This window comes from Balaenoptera borealis (genome assembly GCF_965194805.1).
Source record: "Balaenoptera borealis genome assembly, chromosome: 9".
In the NCBI taxonomy this organism is placed as follows: Eukaryota; Metazoa; Chordata; class Mammalia; order Artiodactyla; family Balaenopteridae; genus Balaenoptera; species Balaenoptera borealis.
Window position 1 is genome coordinate 2249409 of NC_138873.1, and position 19196 is coordinate 2268604.

The 19196-nt window shown below is 48.6% G+C and overlaps 1 protein-coding gene across 6 annotated transcripts in view; it reads right to left on the bottom strand.

The window, feature by feature from the left end:
* Positions 1 to 9876: 9876 nt before the first annotated feature.
* The window catches only part of CCR6 (C-C motif chemokine receptor 6), an 80937-nt gene continuing 71617 nt past the window's right edge, over positions 9877 to 19196 (bottom strand). For 4 of the 6 annotated variants that reach the window (XM_082405323.1, XM_082405322.1, XM_082405321.1 and 1 more), the window contains 2 exons: positions 12413 to 17353; positions 9877 to 12314 (listed from right to left, as the gene is read on the bottom strand). In XM_082405323.1, the coding sequence (XP_082261449.1) occupies positions 11196 to 12314; positions 12413 to 12421 (1128 nt within the window). In that variant the 5' untranslated portion in view covers positions 12422 to 17353 and the 3' untranslated portion in view covers positions 9877 to 11195. Of the gene's footprint in view, positions 17354 to 19196 lie in introns of all 6 variants that reach the window. The other 2 variants (XM_082405319.1, XM_082405324.1) reach the window with 2 other exon arrangements.

Consider the following 19196-nt stretch of genomic DNA (forward strand, 5'->3'; position numbering starts at 1 on the left):
TCGGATTTCTGAGGACACGGAAGATACGACCTCGGATTTCTGAGGACAACGGAAGACCTCGGATTTCTGAGGACAAAAGAAGATAAGACCTCGGATTTCTGAGGACAACGGGAGATAAGACCTCGGATTTCTGAGGACAACGGAAGACCTCGGATTTCTGAGGACAAAAGAAGATAAGACCTCGGATTTCTGAGGACAACGGGAGATAAGACCTCGGATTTCTGAGGACAACGGGAGATAAGACCTCGGGTTTCTGAGGACAACGGGAGATAAGACCTCGGGTTTCTGAGGACAACGGGAGATAAGACCTCGGGTTTCTGAGGACAACGGGAGATAAGACCTCGGGTTTCTGAGGACAACGGGAGATAAGACCTCGGGTTTCTGAGGACAACGGGAGATAAGACCTCGGGTTTCTGAGGACAACGGGAGATAAGACCTCGGGTTTCTGAAGACAACGGGAGATAAGACCTCGGGTTTCTGAGGATAATGGGAGATAAGACCTCGGGTTTCTGAAGAACTAACAGGAGGCAATGTGCTGCGGCAGATGGCACGTGAAGAGGTCGGACATTCTCAGGCTGGAATTCCAGCTTCTCCACTTACGGCTTCCGACTGCCCCCCTAGAGCCGCATGGCCACGCTGTTTGCATGTCTGCAGAGAGGAGGTGATGCTAGTGCGTGCCCAGTGAGATTGGTGTGTCCTCTGAGATGCTCGGCGTGATAAAACCTCCTGGCCCACACGTCTGGACGCACTGAGCTCGGGGCCCTGGCTGGGTCGGGCTCAGTCCTCCTTTCCCTAAGGAGTGAATAAAACAGCGTCACATCTACAGACAGAGGGAACTAAGATGACTTTTGGAGAATATCTTAAATGAAAACTTACAAATGCACGTGATATTCACCAAAACCGCTACAAGATTTCCCTTTAACATATTTTATTGGAAAAGTATATAATAACACAGAACTTTTTTTTTAAGTGTTCTAATCAAGAATAGCAGCAGATGGGATGAAGTGAGAGAGTGGCATGGACATATATACACTACCAAATGTAAAATAGATAGCTAGTGGGAAGCAGCTGCATAGCACAGGGAGATCAGCTCCGTGCTTTGTGACCACCTAGAGGGGTGGGATAGGGAGGGTGGGAAGGAGGGAGACGCAAGAGGGAAGAGGTATGGGGACATATGTATATGTATAGCTGATTCACTTTGTTATAAAGCAGAAACTAACACACTATTGTAAAGCAATTATACTCCAATAAAGATGTTAAAAAAAAAAAAGAAGAACAGCAGGAATATTGGGCCCCAACTATACTCTTATTTCCTAAGTGAAACCAACTGACTACAGCACAGCGGGAACTGGGGAGGAGGTGGGGTCTCTTCGAGCCATCCTTAGCATGAGGGCGCCGACCTCCTTAGGGCCCCGCCTTCCTTTCTACACCTCGGGGTGCTCTAGTGTCCGTCCTGGTGAGCCCTGGAGGCTGCACTTCCAGACAGCGCCTGCTTCCCGGACGCGGAGATGTCACCAGAAGTCATGCGGGAACGTGCACCTGAGTGTGCCCAAGGGCTGGGTGGAGCTGAGACACCCTGATCCCCCAAACCCCCCTCCTCCCAGGGCCGCTCTTGGCCCCAGGCTGGGCTGTCAGGGAACACAATGGAATCTTCTATCAGCAGTCCAGCCCCTGACAAGCAGCACAGAAAGCTTTCCACATTTTCATTCAAATGGGACGGTTTGCTTAATGGGCCACTTTGAACGGACAAGACAACAGTCTTTGTTCTGTGACATTTTACGTTACATCCTCAGCAGTTTCTTGATCCTGTAAAGGGAGAGCACGGCAGGAGGCTGTGCTCCAGAGGATTCCTGTTGATCCTAGATGACCAGGCAGCCCTGGCAGACAGAGAGTCAGAGATGGGAGGACGCAGATCTGTGTGCAGCAGACGGGGGGAGAGAGAGGGAGGAAGAGAGGGGGTCTCGGGCCCAGACCTCAGGGGCCCTGCACAGCCGCTGCCCCTGGTCACCTGGCTGGGCACTGCACCATCTCTGCACCAATCTGACAGCCCTGGGGAGGTGGCTCTCCAGTCTGCTGCTGTGTCTGGATGGTTAAACCATTGTCCATCTCAGAATTCTTTAACAGCTGCCCAAGGGCTGCATTCAGCCCACAGAAGGCTTTTGATTGACTCACAAGTTATTTTCAATTACTTTATATTATACGTAGTTAAAAAACAAACCCAAGACTCTACATTTTTAAAAGTTTAGATTTTCAGCTCTTCTTGAAAAGTGGCAGATCCGCCAGCCCTGGGCGCAGACTGCCCCGGCATGGGTGGGGTTGGAGCCCCACTCCTCGGGGGGGTTTCACCTACCAGCCCCTGCATCTCGGCTGGTGTGTGTCCCTCCTGGTCCCAGCGAGCGTTTACGCCATCGTGGACCCTGATCTACACCTCACTGGGTTTCAAACGCGTTTTCCAGTTTCCTCCCCGGGTGAGTGTGATGGTTAACTGTCTGTGTCCACTTGGCCAGACAGTGGTGCCCAGTGACTCATCAGACACAAACCCAGTTGTTGTGAGAAGGTGTTTGTGGACGAGGTCAGTGTCGTGAGCAAAGGAGATCCTCCTCCATAACGTGGTGGGCCTCGTCCGATCAGGAGAAGGCCTTAGAGACAGAACCCCGAGGTTTCCCAGAAAAGGAGGAATTCTGCCCCCAGACCGAACACAGAAACCCGCCGGAGCTTGCAGCCCTGTGAGCGTCAGACTTGTCACCCTCACAGGCGTAGGAGTCAATTCCTTTAAAAAATCCCTATGTCTGTGCACACACCTGTGTCTCCTACCTGTTCTGTTCCTCAGGAAGGAGAGCTCTCCTCCACTCTTGCTGTCCGCCTTCCCGTTTACCAGAGGCAGCAATTTCAGTGATGGCTGTCAGTGCAGATCTTCAAAGGATTTGCTTTTATCACTTTATTTCTGTTTCCATCACCCCCAGTCTCTCTCACTCACATGTCTTCATGCTCTTAATTTCAGGCTTCACCTGGGTCTCTGTCCCCTTCTCATCCAGAGTGTCCTTCTGTCCTTTGACACCCTCATTCCTCCCCCTACACTCTTCAGACCCCTGCCTCTGGCTTTTCTCTACAATCTTCTTGTGCCTGCGCTGGGGACAGTGCAGAGTCCCCAAAGCTCGTGCATTTGGTTTCTGTTCAACATGAAACTGAACGGTTCTCGGTTAGATTCAGCCTGTATCGGATCCGGCTGTATGTTTGTACAGCCCTGTTAAACATGAAAGTTCAGCGCAGAAGGCAGGTTTGTTTCTGACCTCTGGACAAAAGCTCAAACTGCTCTGTTATCTATACATTCGTATGACACCTTTTTTCATTTAGCAAGAAAAAAGCAGCCAGATCTCACCAAAATCCTAACCCCATCCAACACCTGCATGAAATGCAATCACCAGCTCTGAACTACAAGTTTTTGTCAGTTAAAACTCAACAAAGGTATATTTAATAATAGCAATTATTCCCAAATTAAAAATACAGGCAAAAGAAACCTTCTTTAATCCTGAACAGGAAACTGGGGTGTGAACACACTGGCCATTCTAGAGAAAATAAATGTGTTTTAGGGAAATAATTCCTCCAGGCGGCCACGAGCTCGGCTCGGGGGAGACTCAGATGCACTCTTTTTGTTTCTAAACGTGAATTTCAATGTCGAGTGGGAGAAGTTCCCAAAGTCTTTAATGACTCACTTTTCTCATTTTTACTACAACTCTGATGCAATCATACTTCTGTTATTTGAGACCCCAGTCCAGCTGCGTAATAACAAGCCTGTTATTCTTATTAACAAGCCTGGGACTCTCCTGTGATTATATTATTTTACCCACAACACATTAAAAGCAATTACAGCTTTAATTTATGCTAAAACATTTAGTTTGATTCCCAACACCAGCACCCGAAAATTTTAACAGCTGGCTGCCTAGACAAATGCATCGGCTATTACTTTTGCCAAAACAAAGGCAAACACTGTGAAGATAAAGGAAGAAAACAATAAAAACGAGGTAGCAAAATTACCTGGAAAGTTACCATAGTTACCTGGAAACCATGGTAACTCAGCAGTCGCATTACTTGAAGATTAAATTCCCAGCCTGACATTTAAGGGGGGTGGGTGTGTGTGTGTGTGTGTATGATGGGAGGAGACTGAGAAAAGTGAACAGATTCACCAGCAGAGAAGCAGACAAAGGGACTCTGCGTCCTCGGTGGGCACGAGATGGAAGGGGGCGTCCCGTGGCTTCTGATCCGAGGACTCACAGGCTCTTTGCCCTTTCACACTGGACAGCAACTTGAGTGTCTGCAGGTGGGAAGGGGCTTCCTGGGCGCTGGTGACCGGCGGATGCCCCCCTCCTGGTCCTGCCCAGCTGCCTGGTAGCCACGGTCACCGTCACCAGCCGGGAGAGACCTCGGGGCCGAAGTTCCTGGCGAGTGTCCGGCCTCAGTTGTGAGACATCGCCAGGTTCCTTCAGCCCCGAGGGTGGGCGCACAGGGTATGAAAGCCACCAGGCGAGGGTGCAGGAAGCCCAGCTGTGACTTAACAGGAGGGGCGTCATAATTCCCACACAGAGGGCTCTGCGTCTGCTCCTCTGGGTCCCCTGTCCCACCTCCACACTCCGCTTGGGTCTCACAGGGCCTGCGACCTGCACCCTATCACCCAGACAAATCGGAACAGCAATGCTGGCATTTCAGGTGGGACCAAAGTATTTATGGAGAGCAAACCTAGGAACCAAGGGCCGACGACAGGCCAGGCTTTCTAGGCACAGGGTGCGGACTTGAAAACATGGCCCCCTGACCACAGGGCCACCCCTGGGGACCTTCTGCCGTTTGAACAGAAGAATGTGTGCTTTTGACACAGCACAGTGGAATCAGAGCTGCAGCCCAGCCCCAGAGATCAGGGAGAGTCGCGCAGAGACGGTACTTGAGGATGAAAGTGTTAAGATCTGTGTCTTCCTCGGTGTGTTAATTAGACAAACACGCTTTGGGTGTGGAACCATGTGCTAGACACTGGCCGTCACTGGTGAGACAGACACGATCCTGCCCTAACGGTGGCTCATCTGGAGTTGGGCACAGACTCTAAGAGGTGAAATACATAGAACAAACGGAGGAAGGAATGTGTGAGAGGCTAGGAGGCCACCAAGAGGATGCAGAGTTACAAGGGAGCGTGGGGACCCAGCTGGGTCAGGGAGAGACGTCAGGGAGGCCTCACCGAGAAGGGCACCTTCCAAGGAAACCTGGCAGGATGAGCAAGCGTGATCCGTGCGCACAGAGGAGCGTCCAGGCGGAGAGGACAGTGCCAAGGAGGGAAGGCATGGTCTTGGGAGGAAGGGGGCCAAGCTCTGGCTGCGAGCCTGGGCGTGAGAGGGGCCTGAGGTGGGTAGGGGGCAATGGGGCCCAGGATGCCAGGCCTAGCGGGGGGCAGTCAGGATTGTCTTCTACCTGCAAGGTCAGTGACTGAAAGGGGTTAAGCAGGAGAGGGAGAGGATGCACTTCGGGTTTACGGATCCACTCTGGCTGCAGTGTGAAGGCAGAAGGGGGGGTGAGAAGATAGACCGTGGTGCTACTGCAATGGTCTGTGTGAAAGAAGAGGCAGTGGGGGCCCCAGTACGCAGAGATGTGCTTAGAGACAGAACCGACGGGCCTGGAGACAGCCTGGAAGGGCTCTCCAGGGAGTGGGCTTGGTAAACACGGTGGGCAGAGGCAACAGTCATCAAAAAGAGAAAGACCGGGGCAAATCAGCTCTCTGGGAAAGACGGAGCGCTCATCAAGTTCAGTGTGGAATTCGAGGCCCGGTGGAGGTATCTGGCGGGCACATCCAAGAGACAGGTCTGTCTGCGAGCCCAGAACCTTGGGGAAAGTTCCAGACTTGTCATCAGCATGTGGAGGGGCGGTCCGGAAATCCAGGGACGGGAGGCGGCCTGGGTGGGGGGCACATGGGGAGGGGAGAGGGTCCAGTCGGAGCAGCTCTGCCTCGAGGGGGCAGGTAGAGCAGGGGGGGCCCACGGCAACACAGAGGAGGAGCCCCAGGAGAGAAAGCCCCCAGCCAGGACACGTTTGCAGATGCCGCTGAGAGGCAGGTGGCCCCTGGGTCTGAGGAGATGGCCACCAAGGTCATGAACATCTCCAGAACTGCCACCCCGCAGCCCCTGCTCCCCAGATCCGGTGGGTCAGTGGAGGGTCTCTGCATGGTGGCAGAGACCTGACCTTGTAAGTCAGGCCTGCGGGTGACCGAGGACAGCTCGTTGGGAAGGCTTTCCCCAAAGGCGAGGCTGTCAGCTGCCTTTGATGGGGGTCTCCAGTGCGGCCACCCCTCCTCACCCATCACACCGGCAGACCAGATGCAGGGACATCTCACCTGGAGCCCCTGTGACCGCAGCCTGCGTCCAGCAGGTGGCGGCAGCGCCCCGTCCAGGAGGCCAGTGGGCCTCACATCTCCGGTGAAGTAAGGACCCTCGTAAGGACCCCTTTACAGCGTCTCATAGATGCACTTGTTCACTGCTAGCGTGGAGAGATGTGCTGGGTCATCGCCTACATGCTCGGTTCAGAAAAAGGACCCCCAGATGTCCTTTGTAAATTCAAATTCTTAAATTCAAGGAGCCAGTTAATCTTTCAAAATGAGGCAGAGAAATAAAACTTTCTCATTAAAATATTAACCTTGATTCCAGACACGGTACTTGGACAATTCAGACTGACCAGCTCCGGATGCTGTGGTGTTGGTTATCACGAAGTTGGGGAGGGAGGCCGCTCCTGGGCGGAGGGGGCTGGACCCACCCTCTTCTCAGAGACCCTGGCCAAGACCATCTCCGCTTCTTGTGCTCTGTTCTTTCTACTGCAACTTGAACGTTTCTTTAAAATTTGCAACCTTTGCTCTTTTTTTTGAAGTGAGCGGTACAGCTGCCCTTCCTTCCCTTGAAGTTCATTTTCCCACTGTCTCCTCTCCCCTCCCACAGAGTAACAGTCCAGGGTGACAGAACTGTGGTGTATTCACTGTTATTACACGTGTGTGGACACGTGGCCGCCCAGCGGGAGACATTTCTCCAACTTTCTTTCACCTTGTTGTAACCACATGACTAAGTTGAGGCCAATAGGTTGGGAGAAGTGATTCCCACAACTTTCAGATTGTGCCCTTAAGGAAGAGGCCACCTGCCTCCGCCTTCTCCTCTTTCTGTTGCCTGGGGTGAAAATGTGAAAGAGGGAGTTAGAGCAGCCCCCTTGCACCATGAAGACAGACTGAAGTTGAGGACAACAGCATCCTGCTAGCCGCCCTGGATTGTCTGCCTGGACTCTAATACAAGAGAGAAATAAACCAAGGGATAGAAAAGATGCAGCTCCTACTGCTAGCTCCCTTGTAGATTTACCTAAATAAAACATCAGGAAAACTAATATATTAGCAAATGCAACTCAAGGAAGAACGTAAGAAAGCAATCTGGCAATTTGCAGTGAGTGTGGCGGGCGTACATACTGAATCATAAAATGTGAAAATAAGTCACAGCTGCTCGTTCTGAGCTCTGGTTCCCGTGTAAAGTCCCTGAGCACAAAGACAGCATGTACCTCTGGCTCCCGCAGGGCAATGAGCTCTGCATCCGAGGACCTGAACTCCGTGAGGGCTGCAGCGATTCGAACGGTCTTCCCGCAGTTGCGAGGGAGGATACGGGCTGCTCTCGGAATCAGATGAGATAACAGAAACCTCTGAAGTCTCGAGCCAGGAGTGCCCTGCTTATACAAATGGGTGGGTGAAGGGGGTCCCACCCCCCCGGCACCGTCACAACTGCCTTCCGCGGCCACAGCTGCTGCCCACCTCCCTGAGGCCCCCAAGAGAAGAGGGCGCTCTCTACATCAAGTACAGAAGTGGCCCAAGTTTGGAGAAATGCCCACCGCACTGAAGAGCTGGAGGGCGAGGCGGGGAGGCGGGAGGAGCCCCCTCCCCCAAGGGGGGATGGAGGGCGGCAGACTGGCCAGTAGAGAACCTCAGGGAGGGCCATCCGCGGTGGGAGCATCTGCGCTCAGTGACCGTGAGGGCTGAACCGGCAGGTGTGGCTGACCAGCACCACGGTGTCCGCTGTCATCCTCATTTTATGGGGGAAAATGCACCTGAAAACCGAAAACCTGAACTAGGAACGACTACCTGGAGCGCACCTTACCAGAAAGGGGGACACACCCGGAAGTGAATTCTCACGTGTCGGAAATTAACTCGAATATGAAAAGCTGCTCTGCCTTTAGAAACCTCGTTGTTATGGGCTAGCTGGACTTGTGTCCCCCCAAATTAACAGGTTGGTGTCCTGACCCCTATTCCTCAGAACAGGACTGTATTTGGAGAGAGGGCCTTAAAGAGTTGATAAGTTAAAACGATACCATCAGGGTGGGCCCTAACCACATGTGACTGGTGTCCCTATAAGAAGGGGAGGTCAGGACACACACACTCCCCCCACAGAGGGACGACTGTGTGAGGACACAGGGAGAAGACGGCCGTCTGCAAGCCAAGGGGAGAGGCCTCGGGCAAAACCAGCCCTGCCCACACCTGGATCTCAGACGGGGAGACAGAAATGTCTGTTGTTTGAGCAGCCTGGTCTGTGATATTTTGTTACGGCAGGCCTCCCAAAGTGATACACCAGTAGACTCTAAGCATACACACTGTATTCATTCAGACCAGATTCTGTGTCCTCATACCTCCCGAACGCCTAGAATTTGCACACACTATCAGAATCTTAAAAGGATTTAAAAATATTGTACTTTCCTGGCTTCACTTAAAAGCTAGGCTATCTGTCCTCAGAAGCAAACCAACATACAATTTGCAAGATAATACCTCCGTGCCTGAATTTTCACCTTTGCTGAGATATACATATAGTAAAATCTCAGTTATCCAGAAATAATTGATCAAGACCACGTCTCAACTACTTTGTAACAGGAACCAAGAAAAATTATCTTCTGGTCAGCACATAGATGTGATTATACATAAACACACACCCATGCATATGCAATAAATTACACATGTGCATATGATTAATGTATTAATAACAGCCTGGCAGGCACGAACCCACTGTCCCTATTAATACACAGTCCTGACAAGTGTAGACAGATGATCCCCAAACACAGTGGAACAATGTTTGCAAAGAGTCAGAGGAGCGACGAAAGGCACACACTTAAGGTCCAGCCAGAGCCTGACAGTGAGAGAAGATACGAGAAATAGATGAAAAGAAGACCCGGGAACCGTTAAAGAACAGTCCGGAGCCCTTTAATGTAGGAGCAGAGACCCCAGTAGCCCCGGGTCTCCGGGGGTGTCGGCCTCTGCAGCACCAAACGGCTGTTGATGCACCTGTTCCGACACCCAAGGCAGCACGAAAAAACGATGTCATTTAATGAAATAAAATATGTAGCACATTTTAGAAACACCTTTATTCATTATGGCTGAAATCTGAAAAGAGTTATTGCATAAAGAAGCAAGTTTCACTCCTCTGGAGACAGAGATGCAGAAGACCTTGATTCCAGCTTCGCTGAGTCAGCATGATGTTTCTGTGCCTGTTTTGAAACACACTTTCACAGATCTCATCAGTGCTCTGGTCAAACCGAAAACAGCATCTGAGTAACGTCTCCTCTGCTTTGATTTCTGAAGTCACACGCTAACAGATTTGAAGGGCGTGGGACCCCTGAACACCAGGGTCTCCCAGTCGGAGCCCTGAGACCGGAAGACAATTCCTACTTCACCCACAAAACAGTTTTATTTTGCAAAGCCAAAACCATGTTTTAAAAATACAGGCTTTGGATCTTAAGAGATCATGTTGAATTTCATGTAGAGATGTAGCTGAAGCTTGTAAGAACAAGAGAAAGTTTCAAATAACACATTAAAAACACATCAGTATCTTTGCAGTTCATGTCAGGACTTTTCTAATACGCATTTGTGGGGTTTTTTGGTTTTTTGTTTGTTTGTTTTGTTTTGTTTGGCCACACCTCAAGGCTTGTGGGATCTTAGTTCCCCGACCAGGGATCGAACCTGGGCCCTCAGCAGTGAAAGCACGGAGTCCTAACCACTGGACCGCCAGGGAATTCCTTTTTTTTTGTTTTTGTAAGATGTGTTGATGCTTTTCCACTTAGGTTCATATATTTACAAAGCACTTTCAAAACTTGAGTTCTGTGAACTTTTGACGCAGTCAAAGAGATTTGTTAAAAACTGATTCCATAGTTAAGCTCAGACTTTAGGTAAAACCACTTTACTGCAGCAGAAGCCAACGTGATCCAAGCTCTCTGAGAAGCTAATCTGAAGCTCGTCACGACCAGAGCCCTCTCCACACATCTTTCTTCAACTCCATGATGGAAATGAACAAAAGTCCTTTCATTATTGTCTCAGTAAAGTCTCCTGGTTCTTTTTTAAAAAGTACTCTATTTATTAAAAAAAAAAAAATTAAACGACTAACTCTTTAAACTGCACTATAAGCTCCAATTTTATTACATTTTGTTAAACAAGTAATTATTAAGCCCCTTCTGTATGCTAAATGCATGCAGTCTAATGGGTTTTTAGAGGAGAATTTCCAATAGCAGAGGGAAATGAAGCAAACTTACACTTCCTGACGGCCTGTTACAACCTCAACTGCCTTATCCACCGTGACAAGTGTCACTAGTACTTATGCAGCCACCTCTTCTGTCTCTGAGCTTGCTTTTCTTCTGCTTTTTTATGAGCTCATGCTTGAGAAATGAGAAAAAGCTCACACTTTTTCACAGGGAAATGAGATAAAGCTCAAGCCAGCCCATTTTGCTATTACGATTACCAACAGTAACCATCGCGATGGAAAAATGTTTAACCTTTTGCCTAAAATGAGTTACACGAGGGCTTTCGTTTGTTTTTTCCATTTTGGTTTTTTAAGCCATGGGATGTTTTGCGATGACCAGAAGACATCGTGGTCTAGGGCTGCTCCGTGAATATTCCTGAAAGAGCTCACGTTTGTCAGCAGTTCGTTTTCATTCAGCATTTCCCGAAGCCTGCTTTGCAGAACGCCAGCCGTCAGGGACCGGGGCACAGAGCCTCCCCGTCGAGTGAGTTTGGGGGACGCTGTCCATGAGTGCCTGCCAGCACCCCGAGCACGGGCAGCCCTGATCCTGCAGGAAAGACCCGCTCGCTTCTGCTTCATGCCCACATTCCCCGTGCATTTCTGTCCTGTCTGTTCGCCCGTCCGCGCCGAGCCCGGGGGGCGTCACATGGTGAAGGAGGACGGGTTGTCATTGTCCGCGGTCTCGCTGTTCTGCCGGGAGATGAAGTTGTCCGAGTGCAGCCGGGAGCAGGAGAAGCCCGGCGACTTCTGCCTCCTCCTCACACACCACAGGTCCTTCATGATCTTCAGAAAGTAGCTTCTAAACTTCTGACCGACGAAGGCATAGAGCACCGGGTTGAGGCAGCAGTGCAGGAAAGCCAGGACCTCGGTGACATTCCTGGTGTAGCCCAGCAGCCTCTCGCTGCTGCATGAGCGGTCCGTCCTGCCCAGGTTGACGGCGGTCACAAGAAGAACCATGTTATGTGGGATCTGGCAAGCCAGGAAGACAAGGACCACGGCTATGATCACGCGGATGGCTCTGTGCCTTTTAGAATTCTGAGCTTGAATTAAGGTCTTGACGATAAACATGTAGCAAAATATCATAAACACCAGCGGGATGAAGAAGCCGAAGAGGAGCTGAAGTCCCAGCACCAGCAGCTTCCAGCGGATTGGCTCGGAGACGGTGTGGTACCTGGGCTCGCAGACGTCGCTGCCTTGTAGCTTGTATTTCTGGTTGAACATGAAGGTCGAGCTGGAGATGAGGATCGACACCACCCACACGACCAAACAGATCACTTTGTGGTGAGCCAAGGCTCTGGACCGGAGCCGGAAGGACTTGGTGGCCTGCACGATGGCGATGTAGCGGTCCAGGCTGATACAGGTCAGGAGCAGCATCCCGCAGTTAAAGTTGATGGCGTAGATGCCCCGGGTCAGTTTGCACATGACGTTGCTGAAAATCCACTCGCCAGCAGCATGGTTGACGGCCCAGAACGGGAGGGTAAGGACAAAGAGTATGTCTGCGACGGCCATGTTCAAGAGATAGACGTCTGTCATAGACTTGGCTTTCTTATAAAAAGCAAAGGTGACCACCACCAAAATATTGCCCAGGAGGCCAGAGACACATATCAAGGAGTAAGCGAGTGGCACAAATAGCCCAGAGAACTTTCTGACCTCTTGCAAGGAACACAGAAAGCTATCAACATCGAGTGAATAATCTGAACTATTAGCCAACCCAAAATAATCCTCATTTGCGTCGTAGATGTTGGTGGAATTCATGGGTTCCTGGAAAATGAACAAAGACAGAGTTAGCAGTAGTGTAGTTTTCAAGGAGCACAATTGACCGAAATTATACTCCCAACCAAAATAAAAAAGCTGCTCACCACGCTCATGGTGGTGCTTGACCTGGGCGGAAAGTCCGGGCCTGGAATGGAAGGGGAGTGGACTTTCAAGTCCTCTGGCTCACAGTGGAGAGAACAGGAGAGAAGTGAATCTAAGGGGGAACGAAAGCAAAATGCATTACAGTTAAGAATTCTCAGAGAGCCAGAGAATTAAGGAAACGGGTTCCTTCCCATTTCAACACAGACAGTGCACAGCATACTATTTTACACAGAAATATTCATTTAGAGCTGGTGTCAGCAACCTCTTTCTGTAAAAGGCCAGGTGGTACATATTTTAGGATCTTCAGGTCATATAGACTCCGACACAGCTACTCAAATCTGCGGGTACAGCGTGAAAGCAGCTACAGACAACTACACCAATGGGTGGGCGGACCAGACATGGTGCCATGGGCTGTGATTTGCCGATCCCTGATCTAGAGCATAAAAAAGGGTGATATCAGCAGAACCACAGATTTGATCTGCAGAAAAATCTTCTGCAAAATTCAAATTAATTACATTCACAAGATTCCACTGAACAAAACCTATCGAAGTGTAGATGTTGCTACGATACTTATAATTCATAGCCCTAGCCCGATATTATTATATATAATATTAAAGGCTGGGTATATATTTATGGTTTTATATATATAATCCTTAAAAGCCACAGATATGTCCAATGGTCAGTCTAGCTAACAACCACTAATCTGCTGGGGCAAGCACATCATAACCCTCAGAAACCAGAGTCTGGGAAGGAAGGTGCAGGTTGGCATGGTTAGGGAAGGCTCTGTGGACAGGCCCACTCTGGGTCCTTGGAGAACAGGTCACCTGCAGGTGACCGCTCTGGCTGAAAAGGCATACTGAGCGCTGCATGTTTGTGAAACGGTGTGACCAGCCTGGCCGGGTCAGCCTGACTACTACCAAACAACCTTGATGGAGCATGTGACATGCTGGGAATGCCAAGAGGGGTGACACGGGGTCCAGGCTCAAGAAATTCACCAGGAGACTAAGAAAGGATGGAGCTGGAGTCTCAGCACGCAGGACTCTGAAATCCAGCATTTGAAGCAAACAGGAAGGAAAGAAGGATTCTTTGCTCTTCCCATACTCACTCATCCTTCTTTACTTGGTGTTGTTCATCCTCCTGCTTTATTATCCAGCCCCACCCCCGACAAAATCCCTGTCCTGGAATCCTGATACTCCTGTGAAATGCGCATTCACTCTCCTCCTTTAGCTCCCCCCTTGCCATGTGGCCCAGCAAGGTCAAGAAGACGGAGGAACAACAGGAATGCGGGCCTCAGAGGCTCAGACAAGAAGGAGAAATGTGTCCCATAACCCATCTACCTGCGCCAAGTCAGTCCCCACCTCCAGAGTCAACACTGACATCTGGGGGAAGGATTCGGTAGATCACAGAGGTCACCCTGAAGGATTTTCTGAACACACTTCTGGTATCATTTGATTCTCCTGTTGTTGCTTCCCAAACACAGATCAGGTGGCCTGAACCCACTCCTTCCCTGATGCCTGGAGACTGAGTCTTTGCTGCCGCTCCGGTCCCTGCTCTGGACACAGGACTGCAGGGAGGCTGGGCTCCCCTCTGCACTTTTGCAATTGCCTGCAAGTGTAGAGTTCTAACGGGCACTTCAGAGCATGCAGAAGACGCATAATACAGAGCTTCTGTGCTGCAAAAGCATGTTGAGGAAGTAGACACGTCGATCAGATTATCAGATTAAACGTATCAATCAAAACTCAAGACTTGTGCTTCCAGCCATGATGGATTAACAGAGACCAAATGCACCTTACCGCATTAAACAACCAAAAAAGCCTATAAAATGCATTAAATCACAGTTTTCAGACATTAGATGACAGACATCACAGGACTATGGTCCCCGACAGGAGACCAGTGAAGAGGGCAATGGTCTGAGCTCTGTGAAGCCCCCAGCTGTCAAGGGGAGCAGTTCCCAAGTGCAGAGCAGGGGGTAACCCAGAGAATGGCCCTCTTGTGGAGTGGAGGAGACAGGGACCAGAATTCAGGGAGGCCGGGCGGCTGAGAGAGGAGGCCCTACACACAGAAAAATGAGGAGACCAGCAGAGTGGTGTCCTTAAGAGGAAGTGACACACGACTGGGGGAAGAGCCACCAGAAAGGATGGGCAGCGGGGTTCGCGGAGCTCTCCCAGGCTGGAATTAGCTCTCCCATGGCCAGATCGCTGTTGCAACAGAAATTAGTTGATAGCCTCCATCATGTTAAACTTTATTCTTTTAGCCCATCCGGCCACTCTCTCCCACAGATTTTTTTTCTTTTTCTTTTTCTTCTTGCTTAACTGCTGTTTGAAAATGATTGTTTTCTGGTTAGAACTGAACTATGCACCTGGTGTTTACTTCTTGGAGAAAACACTCCCTAACAACCCCTCCCTTTGTGAGCCTTCTTCATTCCAGAAAGAAGGTCATGGCACGACAGCCTCAAGGACCACCAGAGCCCATCCTGGGACCACCTGACGCCAGCTTTGATGGTTTTGAAACTTTCCTGAAGTCAAGAAGAATGTGCCACTTGCACCCTTGTCTGCTGCCCGATTTCCCGCCCCTAGACTATAAGAGCCTTTCCTACTCTCAAGGGAGGGCACATCTTGAGGGCACTAGTCTGCTGTGGCCCCCTTTGCCTGGCAAAGCAATAAAAGCTACTCTTTTCTACTTCACCCAAAACTCTGTCTCCGCATTTCTATTCGGCACCAGTAAAGAGAGGCGGGGTTTCGGCATCCGTGGCAACCATGACCTTCCACATCCCAGGGCCCTGGGAGCATCCTCAGAAGGGTGCCACCTTAGGAGTAATGGGGTTAAAATAATTTGACCTAAGTGCTGCTCTGGACCTGCCGTCCAGAGCAAAGCCTGAGAGGAAGTCTCAAATGATCCATCCGATTCCAATAATACAACTACATTCCAGAATAAAGCCCAAAATTATTTAAAGAAATAAACAAAATTCAGCCTTCAACATGTAAAATTCATAATGTCAGGCACCCAAACAAAAATTTCCAGACCATGGTAGATTGAATGTTTGCAGCTCCCCAAAATTTGTATGCTGAAGCTGAATCCCCAGTGTGATGGCAGGTGGAGATGGGGCCTCCCCCCATGATGGGATTCGTGCCCTTACAAGAAGAGACACGACAGGGCTTGCTTCCTCTCTCTGCTCTGCACCTTGTGGGGACACAGTGAGAAGACTGCAGATCAGGAAGCAAGCTTTCATCAGACCTGGATCCTCTGGGGCCTTGATCTTGGATTCCCCAACCCCTAGAACGTGAGAAATAAAATGTTTGTTGTTTCAGCAACAAACAACAATTTGTGGTAATTTGTTATAGTAGCTCAAACTGACTAAAGCACAGACATTTAAAACAACAGAAAAGTGTGACCCATGATCTACACAAAGAAACAGAAAAATGACAGAGATGATAGAATTAGCAGAAAAAGATGCTCCAACAGCTACTGTAAATATACTCCATATGATCAAGAAGGTAGAGGAAGGCATAAACATGATGAGGAGTGTCATGAAAGATATAAAAAGACCTAAAGAAAGATCCTATAGGTGAAATACACAATATGTAAAATGAAAATACACTGATTGGGGGACTTCCCTGGCAGTCCAGTGGTGAAGAATCCACACTTCCACTGCAGGGGGCACGGGTTCGATCCCTGGTTGGGGAACTAAGATCCCACATGCCTCACGGTTCAGAAAAAAAAAAAAAAAAATACACTGATTAAGATTAACATCAGACTGGACACCGATGATGGACACAAATCAATTGTAATTCTATGCCCCAGCAACATTTGGAAATTGAAACTGAAAAAAAAATCATAATAGCATCAGAAAACATGAAATGAAATACTTACGAATACATCCACCAAAATGTATACATATCCTGAAAACTACAAAACGTTGCTGAGAGAAATTAAATAATCTAAATTAATGGAAAGATATGTCATATGTAGATTAAACAATTCAATATTGTTAAAATATCAGTTCTCTCCAAACTGATCTACAGATACAACAAAACCCAAATCAAAATTGTGGCAAGGGTTTTTGTAGAAATTGACAAGGTAAATCTAAAGTTTATTAAGAAATTCAAGGGATTTAGAATAGCCAAAACAACTTTGAAAAAGAGAACAAAATTGTAGGACTCACAATACCTGATTTCAAGACTTACTGTGAAGCTACAGCAATTATGACAGTGTGGTATTGGCAAGAGGATAGATTCATAAATCAATAGAACAGAATAAATACAGATTTTTAACTCAACTACCAAGGTAATTCAGTGGGAAAAACAGTCTTTTCAGTAAATGGTGCCAGAACAACTGGATATTCATGCATAAAAGTTGATCCATACCCCTTATATCATACCATAGGCAAAAAAATAATTCAGAATAGGTTATAGATCTGTATGTGAGAGTTAAAACCATAAAACATCTAGAAGAAAACATAGGAGAAAATCTTCACGCCCTTGGGAATGAAAGAGATTTCTTGTATAAATTGCTCAAGGCATGAACTGTTATAAAATTGATAAATTGTAACTGATCAGAATTTAAAACTTCTGCCCTTCGAAAGGCTTCAGAAAATGAAAAAGACAATTGAATGGGGAAAAAATTGTATATTTATATCTGATCATTGTAGCCAGCATATTCAAAGCATTCTTACAACTCAATGTCAAGAAGACAAACAACTCAAGAAGAATCAGGCAAAAATTTTCAGTCGATTCACCAAAGAAAATACATAGATGTATTTATAAGCACAAGAAAAGGCACTCCATGTCATTAATTATTAGGAAAATGCAAATTAAAACTGCAATAAGAAGTCGTTTCATGCTCACCAGACTGGCTAAACTCCAAAAGGCAAACAAGACGGTGGAAGGAGATGTGGAGCTTCGTGTTCTCACCAAAGTGGTGGGGATGCAGCACAGAGACCCGCTCTGAGAAAACAAGTCAAAGTCTCTCATAAGTTAAACACACACTTACCACGTGAACCACAAGTGACCCCTGCGTGTTCACCCGAGAGAATGAAAATGAAAGACTTGTACTCAAAGGTTTATTCTTAACAGCCCCAAACTGGAAAGAACCCCAGTGCCCATCAGCTGGGGAACAGATGTGTAAATTGCACCCCATCCACGCGCTAGAACGCAGTCGGAAGATGAAAAGTGGCTACTGATGCCCGCTCCACACGTGTGAATTACAAAAGCATTTTTCTGGGTAAAGAAGTCAAACATATAAGACCCATGCACCGCATTATTCCATTTATATGAAATTCTAGAGAAGGCAAAACAATAGTGGCAGAAACCAAGTCGGTGATTGCCGTGGGTGAGGGATAGGAAGAAGAGACCGTCTGGACCAGGCTCGGGGACTTTTCATGGTGCTGGAGATGCTCCCTGTCAGGATGGTGACTGTTGTCAAAACCCACTGAAGGGTGTACTTCAAATTGGTGACATTTATTGTTATAAATTATGCCTCAAAACGCTAATAAAAATAACGTGCACACAGCTTCACACAAATGCGCTAATGCGGGGGCCTTGTCCTCACTTGGGACTGAGCAGGTTGTGGAAGGTGTGTGGTAAGAAGGACTTTCAAGGACTCCAGAAGGAGGAAAAGGTACAGACTGAGGGAGGGGCGGGGTACAGGTGCGTGGGAAGGGGGCTGGGAGCCGAGCAGGAGGGGCTGCCGCGGAAGCGGGGACACAGGGTTGCCGTGGAGACCGCGCTGCTGGGCAGCTGTGCAGGGACCGAGCCCAGACGGAGTCCAGACCTGGGGAGGCGACCCGGGTGCTGGTGAGACGCAGCTGCGGGGTGCTGGGGTGTCAGGCCTTCATACCGTATGGAGGTGGGGTTGGCAACGGTGGGAATGGCAGCCCAGTTAAAATGCGGTAAGGGATGACCCAGCGTGCTCGGCCCAGCGGGAACCCCACTTAGGGGAGATATTTTTTAACCACACTGTGGTAGATGATGTTTCCTGAATTCGAATTGAATTCAGTTCAACCAATGTTTATGAGTATCTACTGAGGAGAGACACAGAGGATGCAAAGGTGCATTGAACATAAGCTCCAGCTTCAAGAAGCTGCCAGGTAAACAAATCATTATAAAACTGTGCAATACTAGCAACAATAGTGGGGTGTACAGAAAAACAAGGGGTTCCCTCTGGTAAGGAGAAGGCCAGGGTCAGGAAAGGCTTCGTCATGAATGTCGGCAGGAGGGTCTAAGCTGGCACCGCAAGAAACCGGATATTCAGGCCATGCTGCCGGGGGGTGCACTCCAAAGCAGAGACCTTAGAAGTTTGGTCTGAGTTACGTCTATTCCTGAGACATTATTTTAACTTCCTTTGATTTACTCTTATTTCTGATTAGAATGGCAGAATAAATCACAATAACCCAAATTTGTAAGTTCTGCATCTTTCAGGGATCGTGTTACATAACTGTTGGGTGTCAACAATATAGAAATCTGGATGACGACAAACGTAATGCTAACGTGGTTGAGAATCAGCGTTCTCAAAACGGACTGCTATCAGGTTGACACGTGCGCAAGGCACTCGCAGTCACTGGAAATAATTCAACCTGCCCCAGACCACCATTTTCATTACAAAAATCATGTGAGCTGTTTGGAGGAAATTGTGTTGGTGACAGATTGGCACCTGGGGCACCACAACGTGGAAAGAACCTTTTTTTTTCCCTCAGGTAAATTACCTCAAATCTTGAGCAGCAATAGTCAGCTTTTTGGAGAAAGAATCTGCGGACTTTCTGTTACAAAAATTGTGATATTAAGACATTTT